Here is a 25,374-nt window from a genome sequence, read left to right on the forward strand (position 1 = left end):
GATTTGGATCAATTTTACTAGTTATCTATTAATAAATGAATTGTAGCAATTTAGTAAATTGACTATATATATTATATTCACTACAGGTCTGTAATGTTTTTGAAGGTCTCTTATATTCAGGGAGGTTTTATTTGCAAATAAATTGTTGCATTTATTTCATCAACAATTCAGTAAAAACAGTAATATTGTAATATGTTACAATGTAAAAACTTGTAATTTATTCTTGTGATGGAAAAGTTACATTTTCAGCAGTCATTCTCTCTCACACTTAACAAAATGGAAATATGCAAAAGGTTTCAAATTAACTCAAATGAATTTTCTCAAACAAATTAAAATTGCTTGTAGTGATCCACATTTTTATTGTAGTTAAATTGGAGGTTTAATTCCAAAAGCAAATGCAATTACAATCAACTTTAAGCCATGTATGAAATTACCGAATGAAATCAATGTCCAATATGACCCTCTACAAAGCATATACATATCTACCAAAAGACCAAACTCAACTCGCATTAATTTATAGTGACTTTTGATTGTCTGTTGAGATTATGTACAGCTTGTGCTTTAGAAGCCCCTAAATTAATATTCTGGGTTAAATACAATTCAAATGTATTTCATAGCATCTGCGGCATGCTATTGAGAAATGATGTTTGTTTAGAATAGTGACTGTAGTCTTTGGGGCAACTGTAATGCATTTAAGCACTTAAAAAGCACTGGCCTACAGTTTTATCAGAAAGAGTATAAATGTGTGGTTTAATGTAGCCTATGTTCTCCCCTTTGACACAAACTGGCCTTCACAATATATTAGTGCAGAGATGATCCAGATGTCACTTCCTGTACTTGTCTCAAACAAACGAGCGTTTAATGAGAGAAGGCGTGTATTTGATCTCATTATAGCACTCATCTTCCTCATGGCTGTTCCTCCATTTGCTCTCCTGTGCCGAACGGTGGAGCCACAGCACCAGCACCATCAGAGCTAGCAGGAGCAGGGCCATGGAGAGACTCAACAGCACCCCCTGCAGGATGCCAGGAGAATTATCCGGGGCTACAAGTTCACAGAAAAAAAACCAACAGTCTGTCATTTACTCACTCCCATATCATTCCAAACCTGCAGTACAAAGAGACTCACGTGTGTAGACAGACAGATTAATGTAGCAGTGCTGGGTTCCCAGTGGGTTGGTCACTGAGCAGCGGTAGAGGCCAGAGGTCTGCGCAGACACATTGGCGATGTGCACCGAGCCCGTCGTGTCACCTACAACAGATACAGGTATGAAAAATCATTTTTACATGCCTGATGTGTTTTATACCTCTGTATAAAGCTTTTTTTTTACCATCCATGTTAACTGGCAGTGTCGTCTTATCTGGTTCTAGCTTTTCCCAGATGACCTGTGGAGTAGGAAAGCCCTCTGCCACCACACAGGACAGTCGCACATTGCCTCCAGCGTCGGTGTCCCCTTCCCACAGACACACAGGAAGAGACGGAGGTGCTGCACACACACAAAGAAAGTTATGAAACCTGAACGCATCAAGCTGATAACTTTAAACACAGCTTTACGTTACAAGAAGTCTATACAAGGAGAAAGAGTTAAACATATTAGGTGAAGTATAGCAGCAGGATCTGGATAATAATAATAATAATAATAATAATAATATGCTGCCCAAACACTGGTGGAAATGTGGTTCCAAAACAGTTTGGCTGACCATCCTGGCCTCCTTAATCAAATTAGCTTTCATTAACTTTTATATTTATCAGTTTTAATTTAAGTTTTAGTAATTTTGTTATTTGTCTTTGTCACTTTTAGTTTGTTTTTTGTTTTTAATATATTCAGCTTTTTAGATTTTAGTAATTGTAGTAGTGTTCCCCTAACGTTCCCATATGGTTCCAATTTGGTTATTTTTTGGGAACCAAATAAGAACGTTCCCTGGAGGTTCTTTTTTTAAATAACCTAAACTTGAGAACGTTCCCAGAACGTTCCCTGGAGGTTATTTTTTGGTTTGTAGACACGGTTTGTAGTACTGATTATTGAGGTCCATATCCGTCTGTCTTCCATTATACTACGGGACGCGGGAGTGCTGGATTACTAACAGCAGTGAAGAGGTTAGGAGAACGTTCTGGGAACCTTCTAGGAATGTAAATAGAACGTTCCCCTATAACCTAAAGGGAACGTTCTATTTACATTAAGAAAACTTTCCTGGTTAACCAACAGGGAACGTTCATGGAAACTTTTTTTTTTCTGGTAATTAAATACTATTGTTCCCAGAATGTTCTGGGAACCAAAAATTATTAGCTGGGATATTGCTTCAGTTAGCTTCCAATTTCTTTTTCGTTTTTAGGTTAAGGTATTTCATTAATTTATATTTTAGCGTATATTTATAGTTTATTTTAGTTCAGCTTTATTTCAATTAATGAAAACTGTTTTGCTAATAACAACGGGTTTTTTCTGTTAGAGACTGTTATGAACATCTGAACAACATTTTTGTGTCATTTCTTTATATGGTGAAAACAATTAACGTAATATGCTAATCCCAATAGATTTTTTTTTTACAGGTTACTTCGTTTCGCCAGTAGTTAGCGGTAACCGACTGTCTCTGTGAGTGAGTCATTGATTCATTTATTCAACCGATTCGCTCAACACAACTGATTCATCCAGCCAGGAACACTAAGGCGCCACTGCAGTTGTGTCTTTGTTGGGACGTATTTTTGTTGACGGAGCGACAACACGTGCAATGCTGTGTCTCAAATGTAAGTTACTAACTGAACTGTTGTATAAAAGCCATATCTCATTTGCAGTCGTGTTGTTGGTTTGATGGTTCGACCTCGTGTGTCGTGTTTAGAATCACAGCAGTGCGACAGCACATTTGCTCGTGTGATATTGCTTAGTTAGCTGTGAAATTCGTATGACTGTTATGATGCAGTGTATCTGATACCCAAAACAGTGAGGCTGAGCTCTCCTATGCCAGGGTCTCCAGTCTCAGGTGGGTTGCTGACCACACAGCGATAGACTCCAGCGTCAGAGACACGCGTGTAGTTCAAAATGATGTCCGCGCTCCAGGGCATTACCACAAATCCCACCCTGCCCATGAAAGAAGGGCTTTCAATCACCTGCCCTTGATCATACACGATCACCTGCACAACGACGGAGGGAGGGAGGGGAGAGCATTATTAAGTGACTTAATGCTTAAAACAAGAACAAATATCAGTCAGTGAGTTTTTGTCATGTTGCTTCTCGAGTAAATATATCAATGTATCTTGATTTAAGAATGCTTCGACTGGAAAGCAAGACCAAAATCCTGAGGAAGAACAACATTTTTTGCAGTGTGATCAGAAGGTACAGTAAAGGTTATTTCCATATTGAAACCTAAAGTGTTTGTTTTTTTAATTAATTAAAAAGTAATGGGAATCGGTTGTATTTTCAAACTTTGAAGTGTTGCTAATACAACTTGTGTGCTCACTAGATATGTACATTAAGACAACATATTGACATGTTGTGTTCCCTTTAATTTATTCCTCAAATTTTCTTTACCTAGTCTTATAAGAGATTACATTTACCTTTTATAAATCTAACAGAATCCCTGTTTGTGCTTAGCAGAAAACCAAAATATACTCTCATAGGTTTGAGTAAAAGATGAAACTTTTCATTTTTTTAGTGACTTGTTATGAAAATATTTGCATACTGGAATGCAAGTTTGCCTGTTTTAATCATTTATGCATTAATTATCTTGCACTGACTCGTTCGCTAAACTGAACATCCAATCAGAGTTCTCCCTCTCACCTGTGGCCCCAACATGATTCAACATGTGAAACACATTGCAAAAACTAGCCCAACAGGCACTCACCGACGGCCCGCCATTAGCCAATGAGTCAATGACCAACCATCGGCTTGGTGTGTCCTGGCCTTAAGTTCCACACTTTAAAGTTTGATGGAGTTTGATTGGCTGTCAATATTCTAATTGTTCATCAGGTGAAAAAAAAAAAAAAAAAACACTGAAATTGATTCCTTCAATATTGTTCCCCGGTGTTCTTATCGTTATAATTATGGACTCTGTTATTCTCTATTTTTAAATCTTGGTCATATTTATCATTCTTGGTGTAATTAGGCCTTAATGTCTTCTAGTTGGTCATCATATTTCAGTCAGTTCATTCTATGAAATGTTTAGTAAAATGAATAGCTAGATATATTGATAGATAGATCAATAGACTGACCTGTATGGGGGAGTCGGGGTCTGAGAGCGGGGTCAGAGTCCAGATGATGCTGAGCCTGAACAAGGGCATCATGGTGAAGAATGAACAGGGCAGCGTGACAGAATCTCCCTGCACAACCTCTACACCAGACTCACTCACGGTCACCCGGACTGCACCTGGATGGGGTAGAGGGAAACACTCAAGCGGGATCATTTTAATGCACGTTTGCACTTGAATTGTGGCTATTTTTCTTATTTCAAACAATTGGCAATGACACATCACTTGCAGGACCATTTATTCCACAGTTCTGTTGTGTAGCTCTCAAGCTCTCCTTCCATCTCAATGGCTGTCTCATTACTGTAATGACGAGTCCCACCCCCACTATCCTGCCACCCCCAGGCCTTTGTGTGTGTGTGTATACGTGTGGGAAAGCACAGTGACTCTAAAGCCTTAATTACAGCTGACAGCCTTGGCAAGGACAACTACACCAACAGAGAGAACAATGGGGTTCATTTCTTCTTCCAAAAAAAACAAAACAAAAACTGACCCAAATTACAAATATTTCAGTTATTGTAACATTACACTTAAAACACATTACAGAAAAGCTCAGATGACCTTTGCGATCTTTGTTGCACACTGGTTTTATGATACTTCATTTAAACATTTCACACCTAATAAGACCGATTTCTAAAGGTTTTGTCAAATGAACAACATTATAGTAGCCCTGGTTTCGAAATGTGCAAAACTGAAATCAGCTTTCTGCAAGTTATCAAGTAGAAGTTTTCTACAGTTGTGTAAATGTTCTTCTGCCCAAGTCAACCTTTTTTTTCTCAACATATTTAACAGCCTAATATTAACAATGAAATCAACACGAACCATATTGAAGAAGAGTGGACGCTAAGCAGGCCAGCCAGAGGAGCCTCCATCCTGTACAGCCCATCACTGAGAGGATCTGTGTGTGTGCTTTCCTCCATACAGGTCAGTGTGTTTCCCCCTTCAAACCTCACTGGCTCTGACTGGACAGGCATAACTGGGTTATTGGGCATTAAAGGGGGGCAGTTCTCGTTCTCTCTCCTTTTATCTCCCACTCTCCCTCTCACTGTTTCTCCATAACACACAACAGTGAATAGTTCACCTGTCCCTGTAGTGTTAAATAAGTAAGCATCTGCTGAATCAGGGCTTGTAAACTGCTATTCAAAATTTGTGATTGTTAAAAATCTTTTTGAAAGTCTTTCAAAAAATACAGAAATAATAGTGAAATTATTATAAAGTAACCATTTTCTATTTTGAGATATTTTAAAATGTAATTTATTACTGCGAATATTTTCAGCAGTCATTAATCCAGTCTTCAGTGTCACGTGATCCTTCAGAAATCATTCCAATATGATTTGGTGCTCGTCACATTATACAGTGGGGAAAATAATAATTTGATCCCCTGCTGATTTTGTAAGTTTGCCCACTTAAAAAAAAGAAGCGTTTATCATTTTTATGGTAGGTTTATTTTAACTGATAGACAGGGTTCCTAAGGGGTGTGGAAAAGTATGGAAAAAAGAAAGCGGAGTATGGAAAAATATTTGTGACTTTTGCCCCTATTTTTTATTTATTTATTTTTTATAATAGATAATTAAGAATTTAATGAAAATAAATTTATCGTACAAGAAGTGAGGTTTCATGGCAGCTGTTTAGTGATTCTTTATTGATCACCGAATATGACTGAATGTATTCAAGGTGCACTTTTATATTATGCAAAATGCAGTTTAGAAGCATTTTGGGTTTCTTCACACTATATTCTTAGCACCGTATTACATAATCTCAAGGACCTTTGCAAAAATAAAAAATATACAGACTTTTATGTGCGCACAATGAACCATTAAATTTAGCATATAGGACAGTGCACACTGAGCCACCTGTTGTGCCATCAGCCCATTTCACAGTGTGGTTTCTTGGCCGCCACAGAGTATGTGTTACCTAAGGCCTTGAAATATGGCATACTGCCACAATGAAAGCCAAATCTTAAACACTTTTTTTACAGTACCAATCTTTTTATAGACCCTTGAACTTGGCAAATTTTATGCCATCGGCCCATTTCGTGTCATGGTTTCTGTGCCGCCACAGAGGATGTGTTAAATTGGACATTAGGCCTTGATATTAGAGGTACTACCATAAGAAAAGCAACATTTTGAGCGGGTAGATCTCTGTTACCTCATGTGCATCCATGCTCTTGTTTTATTCATAGTAAGATGGCAGTGATGCACAAAGGAAATAGGTTATATAAAACTAGAAATTGTAATGTGTAAGCATGCAAAACATTTCCATGCACATATGAATACTTTCTCGAGGGCTCAAAAAAGTTTCTTGTGTGCATGTAAAAGTTGGTCGTCTTTATTTATTTATATTTTTTAATTTAAGGGACTCTGTATGTTGTCACTGAGAAAATCAACGAAAAAAAAATACTGTACTGCGAAAGATGGGTCAAATATTTAAAGATTACTGTACTATATACCAAATATAAAGCTGAAAATAATGCTCTATGAACCAATCTGAAAATCTACAGAGAGGTTTGGAAATTTGAGTCTGGAAAAGTGTGGAATTTTGAAATGGAAAATGTGTAGGAACCCTGGATAGAGACAGAATATCAAAAAAAAACAGCATACAAATGTTAAAATTTGTAAGATTTACATTTTAGTAAGTTAAATAAGTATTTGATCCCCTACCAACCAGCAGGAATTCTGGCTCCCACAGATTGGTTATGTGCACATGTGGAACACAGATTAGTCCAGTCACTTTAAGAAGATACTCCTTGTTAATTATCTCAAGGCAGTTGGGACCACAATCACCAAGCAAAACATTGGTAACACACTACGCCGCAATGGATTGAAATCCTGCAGTGCCCGCAAAGTCCCTCTGTTCAAGAAGTCACATGTACAGGCCCGTCTGAAGTTTGCTAATGAACATCTAAATGATTCAGAGAAGGCTTGGGAGAATGTGTTGTGGTCAGATAAGATCAAAATTTAGCTCTTTAGCATCAACTCGACTTGACGTGTTTGGAGGAATAGAAATGCTGACTATCACCCCAAGAACAGTATCCCTAATGTCAAGCGTGGAGGTGGAAACATTATGCATTGGGGCTGTTTTTCTGCTAAGGGTACAGGACGACTTTACCACATTGAGGGGCAAATGGACAGGGCCATGTACTGTAAAATCTTGGACGAGAACCTCAGCCAGAACACTGAAGATGGGTCATGGATGGGTCTTCCAGCATGACAGTGACCCGAAACATACCGCAAAGGCAACAAAGGACTGGCTCAAGAAGAAGCACATTAAGGTCCTGGAGTGGCCTAGCCAGTCTCCAGACCTTAATCCCATAGAATATCTGTGGAGGGAGCTGAAACTTCGAGTTTCCAAGAGACAGCTAAGAATGAACCTTAATGATTTAGAGAGGATCTGTAAAGAGGAGTGGACCAAAATCCCTCCTGAGATGTGTGCAAACCTGGTGGCCAACTACAAGAAACGTCTGACCTCTGTGCTTGCCAACAAGGGTTTCTGCACAAAGTACCAAGTCATGGATTTTTTGTTTGATATTCTGTCTCTATCAGTTAAAATAAACCTAGTGGGCAAACTAACAAAATCAGCAGGGGATCAAATAATTATTTTCCCCACTGTATTATACATCATGACAATATAATTGTCCACATGCATTCTTGCTAAATAAAAGTACCTTCAAAGTAGCAAAAAGACTTTAACATTTTGCAGCCACCAAGGTATTTTTTAAAGGTAGTGTGTATATAAAGTGTATATTGTGAAAATAAATAAAGTTATTTACTATATTAGCTGGAAAAAATTGATCTCTTTTTTTAAACAAATCAGTTTTATATGATTTTGAAAACCATTGTGCTAAATGAACTTCAGCTGAGCCCATTTCTTACAGATAAGTGTACACATTTTCACCATTCAAACATTTTAACAGACAAAAAGTGAAATAAAACCGATATTGCAATTACAATAGATTTATTACTTATTTTACATTTAACAAATGTCAAAATATCACACTAGAGCTTTATAGACCAAAATATACAATACTGACTTTTCACATGTAGAGTGTGTTATCAAAATAACCACGTTTACTGCAATCATACTGATCAATATACTGCATCATGCAAACTAACTAGGTTTAACACAACAGATTTTGAAAGGCAGTAATGGTACCACGATTTCCAGACATTGTCTTAGGTCACTTGGAAGGTAAAAAATAAACCATAGTATCACATTTACCCTTATTATTAGTCATTTCAGATAATCATCTTTGTTATGGATGGCATTGGGGAGGTAGAGACCAGTGATTACTTTTAGTCATGGCAGATTAATAAATTAATAGCGGCAAAGAGATCTCAGAACCACAGTGGAATGGATTAGGTGTCCATAGCAGCTCAGACAAACCCTGATGTAAGCACACGTACATGCTTTGATTACTACATACATAGTTAAAATCACTTAAGCAAATATATTTCTATACAAGTGGACAGAAGAATATTTTATACATAGACAAAGTTGTCTTTAATAAAGTAAAGTAAAGGCTTTTTTATTTTACAAACAAAGTGTCTTTGAGAAGCTTTGGATGTCAGATTCAGTCAGGTGAAGTAACACTATTCATACATTAGTTGTACAACAAAAGACTTTAAATCACTAATATCAAGTACCATTTAAATATAAACTCAGTACAATATTGGGATATTATTGCGTCATGAATCGCACAGCAGACAAAACACCGTTAGAAAAGATTAATAAATATTCTCAACCCACATTATTTATCCTCAAGTCTTTTGTCTGCTCTGGCCCTCTAAAGGCCAAAACAAAATCATATAATCCCACCAATTATAGATGAGAAATTCAACATCTCCCACTTTGGCTCAAATATCTGTCGCGTACAGTAAGCATGACCACCTCAAGAACAACAACTGGCCCTCTATTCCATCTGAAGGCCGCAGCAAGCAGGGTCGGGAAACTTTACCATGTTGTTTTTTCCCCCAGAGGTCACTAGGTGGATGATTTGTTGTAGCCAAACAGCCCCACAGGGAAGTACTTTACATGAGTGGGCCACTGAGACGCCAGCTGGAAGAACTTCACATCATTCCACTCCATTCCATCTACAGACACTGAAACATGTTCATCTCATGAGTCAAATGGCTTTAGATACAGAGGGTCCAAATAGAGGGACATATTAAAAATATAACTTGAACGTGAATTTGGATAAATACACTGAATATTCAAGGTAGGAAAATGGAACCTAAACATTTTGCCAACAGTCTCAGACCTTTCAGGGCCATAAACACCGGACGTTTAGGTTAGTGGTCATAATCTTTCAGTGATAGTTCACCCAAAAATTCTGTCATTAATTACTTGCCCTCATGTCATTCCAAATCCATAAGACCTTTGTTCATCTTAAGAACACAAATTAAGATCTTTTTGATGAAATCCGAGAGCTTTTCTGACCCTGCATAGACAGCAACGCAACTAACCACGTTTAAGGCCCAGAAAGGTAGTAAGGAGATCATTAAAGTAGTCCATGAGACAGTGGTTCAACCGTAATGTTTTGAAGCTACGATAATACTTTGTGCGTAAAGAAAACAAAAATAATGACTTTATTCAACGATTTGTTTTCTTCCAGGTCAGTCAGGTCTGCATTCAAGACTGTGGAGAATAAACAACTGGCAGACGATCTGAATTAATTTTACGGCAGGTTTGGAAAAACACCCCACACCCGCTCTGAACACCTCTCCACACAACCATTAACACCTCCTGCAACCCCCCCCTCTCCCCCACACCTGCACTTCAGATCAGCGAAGATGATGTGCGTCAGGTCTTCTGGAAGCAGAAGAGGAAAAAAGCACCAGGCCCAGATTGTGTTACACCAGCCTGTCTGAAATCCTGTGCTGACTAGCTGGCCCCCCATCTTCACACAGATCTTCAACAGATCACTGGACCTGTGCGAAGTCCCTTCATGCTTCAAACGCTCCACCATCATCCCAATCCCAAAGAAACCCAAAATTACAGGACTAAATGACTACAGGCCTGTGGCTCGTCTGTGGTCATGAAGTCATTTGAAAAACTGGTGCTAGCCCACCTGAAGGACATTACTGGACCCTTGCTGTATCCTCTTCAGTTTGCCTACAGAGCAAACAGGTCTGTGGATGATGCAGTCAATGTTGCAGAAGCTATATCTAGACAGACCAGGGACATATGTGAGGATCCTGTTTGTGGACTTCAGCTCGGCTTTTAACACGATCATCCCAGCATTTTACACAACAACAATGTAGTCAAAAACGGAAATGTTTCTCCCTTGCGTATTTAAAATCTTTCACATGTATACGATAACGTTTTCAAAACGATTCGTGTTTACACAGCCGCGAAATGGCCAAAAACGCTGTATTACATATGCCAGGCCAGCGCTGTCACCTTGTTAGTAAACAGTACCTGTAGGGAAGTGATTATATGATGTGTCTCTGCTGTTGGTTGTAATATTGGTGAAGTAAATCCACACTTTACTGAAGAAGCGTTAGCAAACTCTTGGTTAGTTGTTGCTGCTCATGTACTCCGCCATTGTTGTGTGTGTTTGTTCGCCACGTACAAATTTGAAACCTGTATTCAAAAATATGCGTTTTCAGTCCGCAAAACGCTTTTGTCGTGTAAACGAACAGGCAAAACGCATAAAAAGTTTCCCGTTTTTGGCTGAAACCGTTGTCGTGTATAACGGCCCCTAACTCAGCTCTCCGTGCCCACCTCCGTCAGTCAGTGGATCACCAGCTTCCTGACAGACAGGCAGCAGCTAGTGAGGCTGGGAAAATTCACATGCAGCACCCGTATAATCAGCACTGGAGCTCCTCGGGGCTGTGTTCTCTCCCCACTGCTCTTCTCCCTCTACACGAACGACTGCACATCTAAAGACCCCTCTGTCAAGCTCCTAAAGTTTGCAGACGACACCACACTTATCGGCCTCATTCAGGACGGTGACAAGTCTGCCTACAGACAGGAGTATAAAGAGCTGTCTGTCTGGTGCAGTCTTAACAACCTGGAGTCTTAACAACCTCAACCTGCTCAAAAGAGTGGAGATGACCGTGGACTTCAGGAGAAACCCCCCTGCTCTCCCCTCACTCAACATCATGAACAGCACTGTGATGGCAGTGGAGTCATTCCTGGGCACCACAATCTCTCAGGACTTGAAGTAGGACACTCACATAGACTCCATTGTTAAAATGGCCCAGCAGAGGCTGTATTTCCTTCGCCAGCTGAGGAAGTACAACCTGCCACAGGAGCTGCTGAAACAGTTCTACTCTGCCATCATTGAATCCGTCCTCTGCACTTCAATAACTGTCTGGTTCAGCTCAGCTACCAAATCTGACCTCAGAAGACTACAGAGGGTAGTCCGGACTACTGAGCGAATCATTGATACAACACTCTCCAAGAACTGTACTTATCCAAGAGTGAGCAAAAGGGCTGGCAAAATCACTCTAGACCCCTCACACCCAGCACACTTCCTCTTTGAACTGTTGCCGTCTGGTCGACGCTACAGAGCACTGAGCTCCAGAACGACCAGCACAGGAACAGTTTCTTCCCTCAGGCAATCCATCTCATGAACACCTGACAATAATTGTGGAACAAAACACTATTTATACACTTATTTATCTAACACACCTACCTAGTCTACATTTCAAATTTGCAGAAAATATACCTGTACATACAAAACTGTCTATTGTAATATACCTGTACATACAATTGTCAATTTGTATATTGTTATTCCCTATTTACTTGTTCTATTTTGTTCTTTTATTATCTGTGTTTTTGTCCTGTCACTGTCATTCTGTTGCACTGTGGAAGCTTCTGTCACGAAAACAAATTTCCTCGTATGTGTAAACATACCTGGCAATAAAGCTCATTCTGATTCTGATTCTGATACATGTGCATTCCTTTGCTTGTAAACAAGGTGCTGTGCATCCGGGTTCTACGTCATAACGCCATCTCCTGCATCAGCAGCATCACATGCATGCGTGGTGCTCTCGTGAACGCGCATTGAAGTCTGACACGGAAGAGAGGAATTGTTGAATAAAGTTATTTTTGTTTTCTTTGCGCACAAAAAGTATTCTTGTAGCTTCATAAAATTACGGTTGAACCACTGATGTCACATGGACTATATTTTAACAATGTCCTTACTGCCTTTCTGGGCCTTGAATGTGGTAGCTCTGTTGCGGTCTATGCAGAGTCAGAAAGCTCTCTGATTTCATCACAAATATCTTAATTTGTGTTTTCCGAAGGTCTTACAGGTTTGGAAAGACACAAGGGTGAGTAATTAATGACAGAATTTTCATTTTTGGGAGAACTATCACTTTAACTTTAATTTGGTTGTCAACTTTGGACAAATTCCTCTTCATCACATAAAACAGAAAATCTGTCGATAAGTACCTCTTAGACTGGTTTGTTGATTCTTAGCAGAGCAGATTAGTCTTGTGATGCCTTCAATGACCTGACTCTTTGACTCTGTGTCTCTCTCTTTCGGCTTCTTTCCCAGGAAGATGGTCGGGACTGAAGACAGGCAATGTGAGTAAATATAGTTGGTACATAAATATTGAGAGCAACAACAATAGTAGCACTGCAGTGAGAGCTACAAAAAAAAAAAAAAAAAACAGCTTCGGGGAAAAAAAAAAAAAAAAAAAGAGCAGAGGGCAAGAAAGAAAATGTCAAATTAAATTACGGGACTAGAAAACACTGTATGGAGTCAAAAAAAAACAAGTAACCTTTGTCCAGTGAGCAATTGGACAAATGTGTAAATCTAGTACACCATCTCACCTTTCTTGTTTTTCTCCTTGGTCACCACAGTCATGGACATGGTGTTAGAGCCAGTCTGGAGCTCAAAGGAGCCGGGCAGTCGGCTAACCTGCAGGGATCTGAACGCACACTTTAAAGTGATCTTATTGCCCGTGTCTCTCCGCTCGCCATCTTTGCGCTTCTCAGCCCCTGACGACACCCAGTAATCCACCTGCAGCCCAATGGCATCCATACCATGAGACATGCTGGGGCTCCTAGATAACAGAATCAATTCAACCGGATTTTTTTTTTACCGGGCAAGCATTTTTAAAGAGATAACAGCTGTAAGCTAAAGCAATGTGAGAAACAGCAGAGCGGTGCAGATTTCTGTACAATATTGTACACAAACCCTAGTGCAGCCAGTCCGCTTAGTGATGGTGATGGAGGAGGCGTTGCAGAATCTTTCATCATCCCAGTGGGAGATCCATGAGCCGGTGGAGACGTCGATGGAACTGCCAAACTCAAAGGCAAACCCTCCTCACAATCTCCACCTACAATGGGTCAAATAAATATTTGGGAAAAAGCTAAAATGAAATTTCACTGCAAAGTGATGAGAATTTCATAAAACAAAGTGTACATTTTGTTAGTGTGTCATTTTCAGTCTTTTAGAGGTGAAAATTTCAGATAATTGTTTAACTATATATTAAACAACAAAAATGTGGTATTCATTTTATAAATAAAGAAATATGAAACTAAATGTGCAGTTTAACTTCAGCGATAGATTAGCTAAAAAAAAACCTCAGAATCCTTAATTCGGGAATCAGACTACACTGGTTGCACTGTATGTTTTTGATTTGCTAAAATGCACGCACTGTCTCATAAGAGTCACTTGTTCAGAAATCAAACTACACTGGTTGCGCTGTCTGGTTCTCTGTTCCCATCCTTAAATGGTAATACAGTATTACTGGTGAATTTTGTGTAGATGCAAAAAAAAAAAAAAAACATGACAAACCTGAAGATCCTGGGCTGGGCTCTACCAATCCCACCTTAACCACCTGTTGCAAGAAAAAAAAAAATTTATTAATCAATCTACCCATCATTGGAAATTAAACTGTGATTGTGGAATATGTAGCAATATACATTACTGTATAAATTCTGGGGTCATTATTTTTTATTGCATTAACTTTATCAATAGTAACAGTAAAGTCATTTATAAAGTTATAAAAAATTTCCATTTCAAATGGCTTTGAAAAATCTTACTACAACTACAAACGTTTGAACAGTAATGTAACAAAATGTACTCACACCCACAAATGGAACAAAATTTTGGTGGGAATCATCATCTTGCCTAGAAGAGAAAAATAAAATCAAAAATACAGTAGTGGTCAGAATTATTGGCACCCTTGGTAAATATGAACAAAAGAAGGCTGTGAAAATTAATCTGCATTGTTAATCCTTTTTTTTTTTTTAAAAGTCACAAAAATCTCACCTTTCATTAGATAATAAGAATTTAAAATGGGGGGGGGGGGAATCAATACTCAATACTTTTTGAAACCTCCATTTGCAAGTTTAACAGCTCTAAATTTTCTCCTATAATGCCTGATGAGGTTAGAGAACACCTGACAAGAGATCAGAGACCATTCCTTCATCCAGAATCACTCCAGACCCTTTAGATTCCCAGCTCCATGTTGGTGCTGCTTCTCTTCAGTTCACTCCACTCATTTTCTATAGAGTTCAGGTCAGAGGACTGGAATGGCCAGCAGAAGCTTGGTTTTGTGCTCAGTGACCCATTTTTGTTGATTTTGAGGTTTGTGTTTAGATTATTGTCTGGTTGGAAAATCCAAACATGGCCCATTATAAGATTTCTAACAGAGTTAGTCTTATTGATTTTTTTTATCTGTTGGTATTTGATAGAATCCATGATGCCGTGTGTCTAAACAAGATGTCCAGGACCTCCAGCAGAAATATAGGCCCACAATATCAAAAATACAGCAGTATATTTCATTGTACACATGGGGTACTTTTTATCCCCGTGTTCACCAAACCCATCTCGAGTGTTTGCTGCTAAAAAGCTCATTTTTTAGTTTCATCTGACCATAGAAGCCAGTGATATTTGAAGTTCCAGTCGTGTCTGATAACTGAATATGCTGAAGTTTTTTTTTTGGATGAGCTAGGAGAATTTTTCTTGAAATATTCCCAAACAACATGTGGTGATGTAGGTGCTGTTTGACAATTTTTTTTTTTTTTTAAGGTTTTCTGACCCCGAGACTCAATGTTCTGCAATTCTCCAGCTGTGGTCCTTGGAGAGCCTTTAGCCACTCAAACTCTCCTTCTCACCGTGCATTAGGACGATATGGACACACGTCCTCTTCCAGGCAGTTTCATAACATTTTATGTTGATTGGAAATTCTTAATTATTTCCCTGTTGGTGGAAATGGGAATTTTCACTGCTCTAGCTCTTTTCTTAATGCCACTTCACTAATTTGTGAAGCTCAATTATCTTTTGCTGCACATCAGAAATATATTCTTTGGTTTTTCTCAATGTGATGGATGATTAAGGGAATTTGGGCTTTGTTTTCCCTCCTGTTTATATTTCTGTGAAACAGGAAGCCATGGCTGGATAATTTCATGTTCATAATCACCCTGGAGTGCTCAAAATTGTGAATATGAATGGGAATATACTTCAGAGATATTTTACTCATAAGAATTTCTAGGGGTACCAATAATTGTGTCCAACGTGTATTTGAGAAAAACATTTACTTCATAATGATATTTCCCCCCATTTTAAATTCTTATTATTCAATGAAAGGTTAAATTTGTGAATTTTTTTAAATAAAAGATCAAAAGGATTAACAATGCAGATTAATTTTCACAGCCTCCTTTGATCATATTTACCAAGGGTGCCAATAATTCTGACCACTACTGTATATGAAATGATGGGATGGTAGAAATCATCTCACTAACGTCTTGTGTTTGCAGGTCAGCATGGCCTCAGCAATGGGAAACTGATGAGTAACTGTAGATCCGTTGATGTATTGTAGAATTCGCCCGGCCACATCCACAAAGTCACCAGAGGAAGCTGAAGAGATACAAGAACAAAGCCTATAGACAAATCGCCAATACAATACATCTCAACAGGCACAGGAAAGAGAAATGCTGCATATCCACATTGAGTTGACACTTGAAATAACTGTAGAGGGTTAAACAAATTCTAGGGGTTACTTACCAGTCTGAGGAGGCTCTGGGCGGCTGAAAAACTCTCGCCACGAGCTGTCCAGGAAGGAAGAACTGTAGCGATTGTCCAGAGAACCGAGGTGTTTGGCCACAGGGTGAGAACCTGTGGAGACGCTCACATGACACATCCTGCATTTTTTGATACAGTTGATTTTTTTTTGGAAAGCTTTTGTCATTGTTGTGTGCAGTATCATTGTGTTATATATACGCACCTATAGGCACCACAAGGAACTTCATGTGGCTGAGCCAGTCAGACATCTTGTTGGCGAGCTGAGAAACGTAAAATCTCAAGACAGCTCCTAAGTAGCTCTGACCTCCAACCGCCACCACCTTCACCGGTTTGGGCATGATGGAGTTACAGTTGCAGCTGTGAGAATAAAGAAGGAACAATGAAAAAATGAATGCCAATGCAGTGCAAATGCTGTTTACATGCTACAATCTTTGATCAATAATGCAATTCATATTGACAACTATGAATCAGATTTAACATCATGAGATCTGACAGCCAGTCATGTCATTTCACATTTGTGTTTATTCTCACTGATTCCACCACAGTTAACACTTACAATTTCTGTATGCGTGTGAGCAGGGCAGAAAGGACGGCCTGGATTTCTGATCCGGAGCAGGTGCAGACCACCGGCAGCTTCTGGGCCTGCAGCAGCTCAGCCACATACTGCAGAAACACACACAGAGTCATATTACTCTACTTCAGAATGGATAAAAACATCAGCATGCGCTAAGATACTGACACAACACAGATGTTCAACGTCAAATTGAAGCAGTTATTAATTGAACACATTTAGGCACACAGGAAGTAGAATGGACAGGTATTTACATGTCCTTGCCAGTCGCTGCCATTGACCAGGATAAGGCTGTCAGGAAGAGTGCTGTCAGACAGCAAGATCTGGTTGAGCTGGTCATACACTATCTTCCTAGGCATCTACAGATAAAAAAAAAAGAACATGACAAAGCATCTTGTTCGCCTTCATTTTCTCAGCCTAGCATTTTAAGCATTTAACTTTGAGGTGCAGTGTATAATTTCCGCTGTGAGGAATTTTACCTACCTTCACAGAAATGTAACAGTGTAGTTTTTAAAGAATGTGTGTTTAAACAGTTCATGAATCCAAAAGTGTCACTGATTCATTCATTTGGTTCATCCTTGCAAGGCATATTTTATGTTTAGTTTTTAGAGAATTTAAATTAAATGCTGCTATTTATCATGAGGTGTTTGCCTCAGCTATATACATTTTTACATATTTTATTAGTTTTATTCAATGTAAATGTATCAAAAGATTGTTTAAAAAATAATAATAATTATACTTCATAAGTTGACATGTTGAACCTCCACTCTACAGGAATTTAATTAACGAATAGCGCACTTACAGTCTTCTCTGTACATTAAACTGGGATACGAGAAAGTACTTTACCAGTGAAAAAAAATATACACTTCACCTTTAAGGGCTCCCGTATTCCGGATGACTCAGAAGCGGCTATTTCGGTCTCAGGAACCAAATGGTTTCTCACAAACATGATAAAGAGCAGCAGCGATGGTGAGCAACAAAAATATGTTTGTGAAATGTATCAGATTTTTAATAAACTGGAGGGAGGATTAAAAACGGCACTTCATCACGATGGCCCTTGAGTATGTTTTGACACCTCTGCACAAAAGTGAGCCGCCATATGAGCCAGGTGTTGAATCATGCCAGACCTAGTACAGAGTTACATAAGGAGAATTATCGCCCACTCTCTCCCTCTCTCTCTCTCCTTCCTCTAGCATCACACCCACTCCTCCCGCTCACTAATCCTCACACACGGCCCAAATGAATCACCATATTCTCTGCTTTGCCCTCTCACACACGCACAAACACACAATTTCCTGAGCAAATAGCCCTTGGGGGTTTATCGATTCTGCTGAGCTTCAGTCAGATCAACTTAAGAAGAGTGAGGCAGCTGTTCTTGGCTAAGTGCTAGCTCGCTCTGTGTGTGTGTGTGTGTGTGTGTGGAGGTTGTTACCTGAGGGGTGAGGCTGAGCTCGGGTGATCTCTCACTGTCCGAGCTGTTTGTACGTTCACTGAGCGGTTTGGACAGCTGTCTCTCTTTCATAGGGGTCCCTCGCCTCTGTTTGGGGGTATGACTGCCATCCAGTCTGGGGAGAATTGCACAGCTAATTTTATTTATTTGCTACACACTCCATTTCATCTAAAAAAAAAAATTGTCTAAAAAAAAAAAAAAAAAAAAGCAAGCAACAATGCTATTTAAGAGTATAATTTCATGAACTGTAGCAAATCTCAGTAAAAGAACTATGTACATATTTGTGGATAGAATAGATTTGGAGTGGGCGGTTTGACCAAAATATCACAGTATGAATAATTTCATATTATGCCAGAACTGTACATATAACAATATTTTACATTTTACAATTGAAATAACTTGAGGGTGAGTAAATAATGACAAATTTTCATCTTTAAATATAAGTTTTATATGAAACACCAACCTAGGAGACGGCATGTTAGTGCTATTGCTCCTCTGTGGGGTCCGGGGCCTCTCTGCTACTGATAAAGTGATGCTAGGGGTCCCGTCGGCGATCACTTCCACTTCATTGAGTTCCTATAGCATTAACCTCTCAATAAATACTAAATAATGAGCTCACAGAGGATACGGTTTTACTACTGACTGAGAAAGGGGCAGATAAAGACAAGCAACCAGTCTCACCAATGTGTCCATCTCTGAGAAAGCGTCGTCCATGTTCGCACTGGGGGAACGCTGGATTTTACCAGATACAGTCTGCTCGGCCCTCTTCAGAAGAAAGAAAGGATGGGGAAAGAGAGATAAATTAAAAGAAATGAGACACACAGTGGCCTTAAAGGGATAGTTCACCCAAAAATGAAAACTACCCCATGATTTTCTCACCCTCAAGCCATCCTAGGTGTATATGACTTTCTTCTTTCAGACACATACAATCTTCCAAGCTTTATAATGGCAGTGAATGGGGGTCGAGATTTTGAAGCCCAAAAAAGTGCATCCATTCATCATTAAAAGTGCTCCACAGATGCTCTGAGGGGTTAATAAAGGCCTTCTGAAGTGGAGCGGTGCATTTGTATAAGAAAAATATCCATATTTAAACCTTTATAAACCGTAATCTCTAGCTTTCGCTAGTGTACATGAAAGCCTGTCAGTAGCCTATGTGGGTTTCCTCTAATACGTACTGCATTCCAAACGCCATAAATGAAAGCATATCTAAAGTAAAACACTGAAATAATGACGGGTGGAAGCAAACACTGTCAAGCAATGTGCACGTGTCTCACAGCGCATATTCTGTGCAATGAAGCCTGCCGCGATTGTCTCTAGTACATACACGTGCCATATGCGGCAAAATCCAAGCTCAGAATATAGAATTTAAAAATAGCGGGTACATTTACAATACGCGCTTTGATGTTTTGCCTCCCTCTGCCATTTTAAGCTAGCGTGACAAATGCGTATGCGAATGACATCAGTAGGCTATCATCGATTATGGTGTATTACTGCATCGATGCAGAATCGTCCACGTCCTCATCGTGATGCATTAATTTCAACACCCCTAGTAAGCTCTGGTGAAAATATGTCTCACGAGAACCAAGTTTTGTTTACAGCAAAGGAAAACCAGTCTCCTCCTGGCTTATATCAAAATCCTTAAAACACATTTTTCTTTACAAATCCTTGTTTTGTATTTTTAATTCATCAACGGTGTTTTGTTTTGCTCTCTTACGGTTTATAGAGTTTTAAATATGGACATTATTCTTACACAAACGCATTGCTTCAGATGGCCTTTATTAACCCCCCGAACCCATGTGGAGCACTTTTAATGATGGATGCATGCACTTTATTTTGCTTCAAAATCTCGACCACCATTCATTGCCATTATAAAGCTTTTTTTTTTTTATATAACTCCGATTGCATCTGAAAGTCATATACACCTGGGATGGCTAGAAGGTGAGTAAATCATAGGGTAATTTTCATTTTTAGGTGCACTATCCCTTTAAAAGCAGCAGCAATAAGGCAAAGCAAAGTAAAGCTAAATTGCAGTGGTGAAACAAGGTCTCTCTCTGAATGACACTCACAGGACTCAGCTTGTCTTTGCTGTGGCTGCACCTGCTATTCATGCTACCAAACTCAGTGTGAGAGCTGGACTGTGACATGCCTTCAAAAAACGGCCTAAAACACACACACACAAACACAAAGCCAGGGTCAGAATAAGAAAAAGATTGAGGTGTAGGCAGTTTGCCCACTCAGTGTGTGACTAAAAAAGCTTTTTATATCGGTTTATTCCTGCATTTGAGAGTGAAATATGCTGCTTGTACAGATTTCCTCTTATATGCAATATATTCCAGAATCTTTTGCAACAGCAACAACACCACTACAGTTATTGGCTGCCTCCTCAATTATTTAATCACATCTGTGTAATGCAGAGCAAAATTACTAAATCGATATCTGAAAGTGGGTGCCATAAGAACAAGTGTTAGCTAGTGAATGCAGTACCGGAGTTTGGGTTTGGGTGTGCTGATAATACTGTCCGTTTCATCCATGTCTGGGCCGCTGTCACTGGGGTTGTACATCTCAAGACTGTCATAGAGCTCATCCAGATCCTCTTCCACATCTCGGATCTGCTCTTGGGACACATGATCCAAACCAAACCCCACCTGCATGCAAAATATTACCCAACAATTACCAATAGATACGAACAATGTACTTGTACAATATCATTTATTGGCCAATGTTAGAGAATCTGTCATTGATACATTGACACAGAAAGCTTAAAGTGTATGCTCATTTACCCTATTTTTGTATTTAGATTACCTTTCTCATCATATGACGCTCACTTAATGTTAAATCTTTAAAAACACCAATAACACTTAAAGTTTAAGAAAATAAACAAATAAAAAAAATAATTTGGATAAATTAGTAGAGACTTTTAATATCAGCCACGTACTGATAATTAGCTATTAAATGAAAATAATGAATCTTATATGTAATGTCCAAAGTGACCAAATACAATCCTTCAAGACAAATTAGTGAGAGTGGAAGGGAAAAGACCTCTGCGGTTGAATTACACTAAATTTACAGACAGGATGCAATTACCTCATCAGACACTTTGAACCATTTCACCAATGCCATAAGCTTCTGTTTGATGTTGGGTTGCTAGATTTAAAATACAAACACCTTGTTAGACAGAAAACGGGGGAGTCATAAGCAACAATAGCAAACAGACACAAATTAACAGCGTATCTGGCTGAGCAACAGCAGGAAATAAAAATAGCAGCGAGCAGAGAGCGAAAAAAAACCCCTGTCACAACAAACAGAGCACTGGAGAAGGGACTAGAGGCTTGTCAGCTAGAAGACAGAGCACACAGGAAAACAAAGCAGACTTGTGAAGGCATCTGAGAGGAGGAAGCAGATAATACGTTAATGCGCCCAGAAGCCCCATCCTTAGAGTTTCCATATGACTGCAAAAATTGCAACAGCTCCTATTGCAACCGCTGCTACATGTAAAGAACATCAGTGGCCCCGGGGAGAAATATGCAGTTGGTTAGCTTCATGACAAAGCCTGAGTCAACATGGAGGCACAGAGAAAGCTGCTCTAGTTCTCTGAGGTCTATTTTCCAATCCTGGAGAGATCACTTACGTCACTTACATTAGCTCTGGTGATGGAGGCTGTGGAGGGGAGTTTACGGCGAGGTTTCTTCTTCCTCAGTTCATCCTCGTCATCATAGAGATACTGCCCAAAAATGACAAACCATGATTAAACCTTCAAAAACCTTACTTGAATAAAATAACATTTCACAGTGACTAAGTCTCTCAAGTGCCAGAGATATATATAAAAAAAAACAACCACACCACTGAAGCGATCCATACGACTTATACGGCACTATATTACAAGTCTGTGGCAATATGGCTTTTAAAAGAATAGTTCACCCTAAAATGAAAATTTGCTGAAAATTTACCTCAGGCCATCAGAGTGAGGTGAGTTCTGCAGGTGAGTTCTTTCTCAGAATAGATTTGGAGAAATTTAGTATTATGTCACTTGCTCACCAAGGGATCCTCTGCAGTGAATGGGTGCCGTCAAGAATTCAAACAGCTGATAAAAACATCACAATAATTCACAAGTAATCCACACAACTCCAGTATATCAATTAACGTCTTGTGAAGCGAAAAGCTTTTTTAAATTTTTTTAAATATCTTTCGGCTAAAATACAATACATAATATTTTTTTTCCAGTGAAAAAGTTGTCTGATTCAGGAGAGAAATATGCACAGATCAATCAATTTACAAGTGACAAAAAAAAAAATACGATGGTGGACCTTGATGTGAGAGGCCAACATTGGATGGAGTTCTTTATGAAACCAAAAGTGATGGTTTAAAGTTAAAAATTTGAATGATGGGTTTGTTAATTACAAATATGCAGCTTTTAACTTCACAAGATGATGAACTGGATTCATGTCGATTACATGTGGGTTATGCTGTTTTTATCAGCTGTTTGAACTCTTATTTTTTACGGCACCCATTCCCTGCAGAAGATCCACTGGCAAGTGTTGTAATGCTAAATTCCAATAAATCTGTTCCTATGAAATAAAACTAATCTACATCTTTGATGTTACATGGTAAAGAGTCTTCAAAACACCTGTTTTTTGTGCTCCAAGGAAGAAAAAGTGTCAAATAAATCTGAAACTGCATGAGGACATGTAAGTGGTGACAATTTTTGCTTTTGGGTGAACTAATCTATTAAAATCATCCATTTTTGCAGCTTGTATTTCCTTAAATTTCTTTCCCATCTCTGCCCAGAGTGTCTTTTCACACCACAGATTTTAATCACTTATCTGATTATATTTTTGCTTTACAGAACCATGCAGTGCATTTCTTCAGTGATCTGACTTCAGTCTCTGTGCACTGTTCTAATTCGCTAAACGGGAAATAGGCAAGATGGCTGAATATCAAAATCAATCACTTCAATATCACAGGCCTTACCTGCCCCTGTAGAGGGTCATCACTGCCGTCCTGCTCTGACGAATAGCTTTCCTCTTCCTCCTCAGAGTAATTATCGATGTCTGGTGAACGATCTGAAGGGAAGAAAACAGCAACCATGCAAGTGATTAAACCAGAGCAGGCCTTGCTAAAGAACTTACTAAAAGTGTTCTCAAAAATGTAAAAAAGCAGCCTTGACCTCTTTTTGTAATTTCTCATTAGCTGGTTTAAATTGAAACATACATCAAAGTGTGCAAGTCTCACCGGATAGCTTGGCCTTTGGTCCCTCTGGGTCGATGGGTTGACTGGAGAGAGAATAGACCCTGATCTCAGCAACGGGCACTGGTGTGTCCTTCACCGTCGTGTGCAAGCCCAACACCTGAGCACCTTCGGTCGGATGCTGCATCACCTATGGACAGGAGAACAGAAGCCATTAAGTAAACTGCTTTAGTTTATTAAGAACCGACTACAAAACACACATGCTGAATTACAGTGCAAATACAACAAACTACAAAATCTTAAGATTACTCTTAAGATTTACTCACCCTCATGTTAAGTATGCATTTCTTTTTTCTATGTAACAGAAAAGATGATATTTTGTACAATGTTGATAACCATTGACCACTGACTTCCATTATATGAACAAAAAAAAAAAAACAACATGCTTCAAAATATCTTCTTTCGTGTTGACAGATTTTTCATTTTTGAGTGGACTACCCCTTTATATTTAGATATTTTTTGCAGCAAAATATATTCAATATACTGTCTGACCTGTCTAAAACACTTTTTGTGCTAACAGACATGTATGTTCTTCAAATTATTATTCTTGTTGATTTAGAGATTTTATTTTTTTCTTCTTGGTTTGAAATCAATAATAATGTAACTTATGACGTGGATGTACTTTCAACAGTTAGTCATGTACTGAATCATAGTACAAATGCAAATGTCTTGGCATTAAATTACAGATACAAAATGACCGGTGTGGATTTCTGGTGCATCTGTGAGAAGTTTCAGTACTGTTAACTCCATTAAAGTGATATAAAACTGACTGAAGCATCCACCTCCTACAGCAGCCTTCCATGTATTTCCTGACATTTTTTGAAACATTTTCAAACCTGTGCTAAAACGTGGGTTATCATTTTACTTTACACAAGCAGTCCAGAATCACAAAAATGTGGCTGAACCAGATTTGTTAGCTTTGCGGTTCCTCACCTCAGCCATATTTATCATCCCCAGGGCGAGGGTCTTATAGCCCAGTATAGTGCGATTCTTGTACCTCTTGCGTCTCTGGAGCATAATCTGAAGCTTGTTGGCATCTCTCTTCAAAAAGTGTGGGTACTGAAGACAAAATGGAAGGGAGAAAACACTGCAAAGTGTAACATTAACTGGATCTAGTTCACTATGGGAAGAGTTACTTAGGGACTTCTGATAAAAACCAAACCATAATACTGTAATATTAAATCTGAAAATGTCAATTTAGTTCTGATCTTATCCAAAAGGCACTCAAACACTGCTAACCTGAAGAGAGAAGGACAGCTGGAGATCAGTCTCAGTAAGGCCTGCAGAAGACAGCATGATTTCATTTGACCGCAGAATGCGTTTTGAGCCCTAAAGAGACATTTACACTCATTAGTCACCTAAACATAGATTAACAGATTTATATTTGAGTGATGCAAAGCAGAAAAACTAATTGTACCTGAAGTTTAACTGCAATGACCACTGAAGTAAGATCTCGGTCCAGCTCCTTCAAAATTACTAATTTTTTAAGAGTTAGACTGAGAAGTCTGCAAGAGAAAACAAGAGAGAGATGCTCAAGTTGCTCTGAGGACAAGTTGCTATGGCAGCTGAATGAATAATCTGTCCCCAAGCAGGCTTATCAAGTTTACCTCACAGAGTTGACATTTTGGCCTTAAATCCCAGACACAATTTTGGCTGACATTTCACCTAAAATTCCACACAACAATTGCGACCTTTTCATACTGTGATTGAGAAGTGCCATGATGGTTTTTTAATATATGTCACTGTCAGACACAATTACAAATTGAAATGTGCCTCATATATTTCAAGGGATTGATATTTAATGGCCCTCATGTCATTCCAAACCCATATGCTGTTGTTGTTTTTGCCGTGGAACACAAAAAAAACGAGAATTTTTTGAATAATTTACA

General features: G+C 38.9%; 2 protein-coding genes and 1 long non-coding RNA gene across 6 annotated transcripts in view; 1 reads left to right on the plus strand and 2 right to left on the minus strand.

The window, feature by feature from the left end:
- Positions 1-5: 5 nt before the first annotated feature.
- Positions 6-5,120, minus strand: zgc:165604 (uncharacterized protein LOC792578 homolog). Of its 2 annotated transcripts, XM_058759364.1 has the most exons (6): positions 5,057-5,120; positions 4,202-4,356; positions 2,926-3,124; positions 1,329-1,484; positions 1,127-1,249; positions 6-1,042 (listed from the first exon to the last, which is right to left on the minus strand). In XM_058759364.1, the coding sequence occupies exons 1-6, from the start codon at positions 5,118-5,120 to the stop codon at positions 843-845; spliced, it is 897 nt and encodes a 298-aa protein (XP_058615347.1). In that variant the 3' UTR covers positions 6-842. The 2 variants fall into 2 exon arrangements, with proteins under 2 accessions (XP_058615347.1, XP_058615345.1); XM_058759362.1 differs by lacking the exon at positions 5,057-5,120 and having other exon boundaries at positions 4,202-4,949.
- On the plus strand, positions 1,125-16,150 carry LOC131529554 (uncharacterized). 2 transcript variants are annotated; one of them, XR_009268125.1, is made up of 7 exons: positions 1,125-1,264; positions 1,369-1,481; positions 2,546-2,740; positions 3,258-3,326; positions 5,027-5,158; positions 12,741-12,769; positions 15,956-16,150. It is a non-coding gene; the product is annotated as an uncharacterized LOC131529554 (long non-coding RNA). The 2 variants fall into 2 exon arrangements; XR_009268124.1 differs by lacking the exon at positions 15,956-16,150 and adding an exon at positions 13,049-13,155.
- pacs1a (phosphofurin acidic cluster sorting protein 1a) overlaps positions 8,172-25,374 on the minus strand; it is a 22,455-nt gene continuing 5,252 nt past the window's right edge. The window contains exons 2-24 of one of the 2 annotated variants that reach the window (XM_058759360.1): positions 24,903-24,990; positions 24,725-24,814; positions 24,419-24,544; positions 23,471-23,615; positions 23,210-23,301; positions 21,870-21,962; positions 21,326-21,385; positions 20,726-20,886; positions 20,308-20,401; positions 18,923-19,006; positions 18,705-18,817; positions 18,224-18,356; positions 17,046-17,150; positions 16,777-16,883; positions 16,423-16,577; positions 16,203-16,313; positions 15,941-16,055; positions 14,282-14,324; positions 13,989-14,031; positions 13,386-13,527; positions 13,019-13,251; positions 12,635-12,754; positions 8,172-9,333 (exon numbers count right to left, since the gene is read on the minus strand). In XM_058759360.1, the coding sequence (XP_058615343.1) occupies positions 9,215-9,333; positions 12,635-12,754; positions 13,019-13,251; positions 13,386-13,527; positions 13,989-14,031; positions 14,282-14,324; positions 15,941-16,055; positions 16,203-16,313; positions 16,423-16,577; positions 16,777-16,883; positions 17,046-17,150; positions 18,224-18,356; positions 18,705-18,817; positions 18,923-19,006; positions 20,308-20,401; positions 20,726-20,886; positions 21,326-21,385; positions 21,870-21,962; positions 23,210-23,301; positions 23,471-23,615; positions 24,419-24,544; positions 24,725-24,814; positions 24,903-24,990 (2,572 nt within the window). In that variant the 3' untranslated portion in view covers positions 8,172-9,214. The remainder of the gene's footprint in view (positions 9,334-12,634; positions 12,755-13,018; positions 13,252-13,385; positions 13,528-13,988; positions 14,032-14,281; positions 14,325-15,940; positions 16,056-16,202; positions 16,314-16,422; positions 16,578-16,776; positions 16,884-17,045; positions 17,151-18,223; positions 18,357-18,704; positions 18,818-18,922; positions 19,007-20,307; positions 20,402-20,725; positions 20,887-21,325; positions 21,386-21,869; positions 21,963-23,209; positions 23,302-23,470; positions 23,616-24,418; positions 24,545-24,724; positions 24,815-24,902; positions 24,991-25,374) is intronic. The other variant, XM_058759361.1, reaches the window with a different exon arrangement.

Source organism: Onychostoma macrolepis, chromosome 21, assembly GCF_012432095.1.
Source record: "Onychostoma macrolepis isolate SWU-2019 chromosome 21, ASM1243209v1, whole genome shotgun sequence".
NCBI lineage: Eukaryota > Metazoa > Chordata > Actinopteri > Cypriniformes > Cyprinidae > Onychostoma > Onychostoma macrolepis.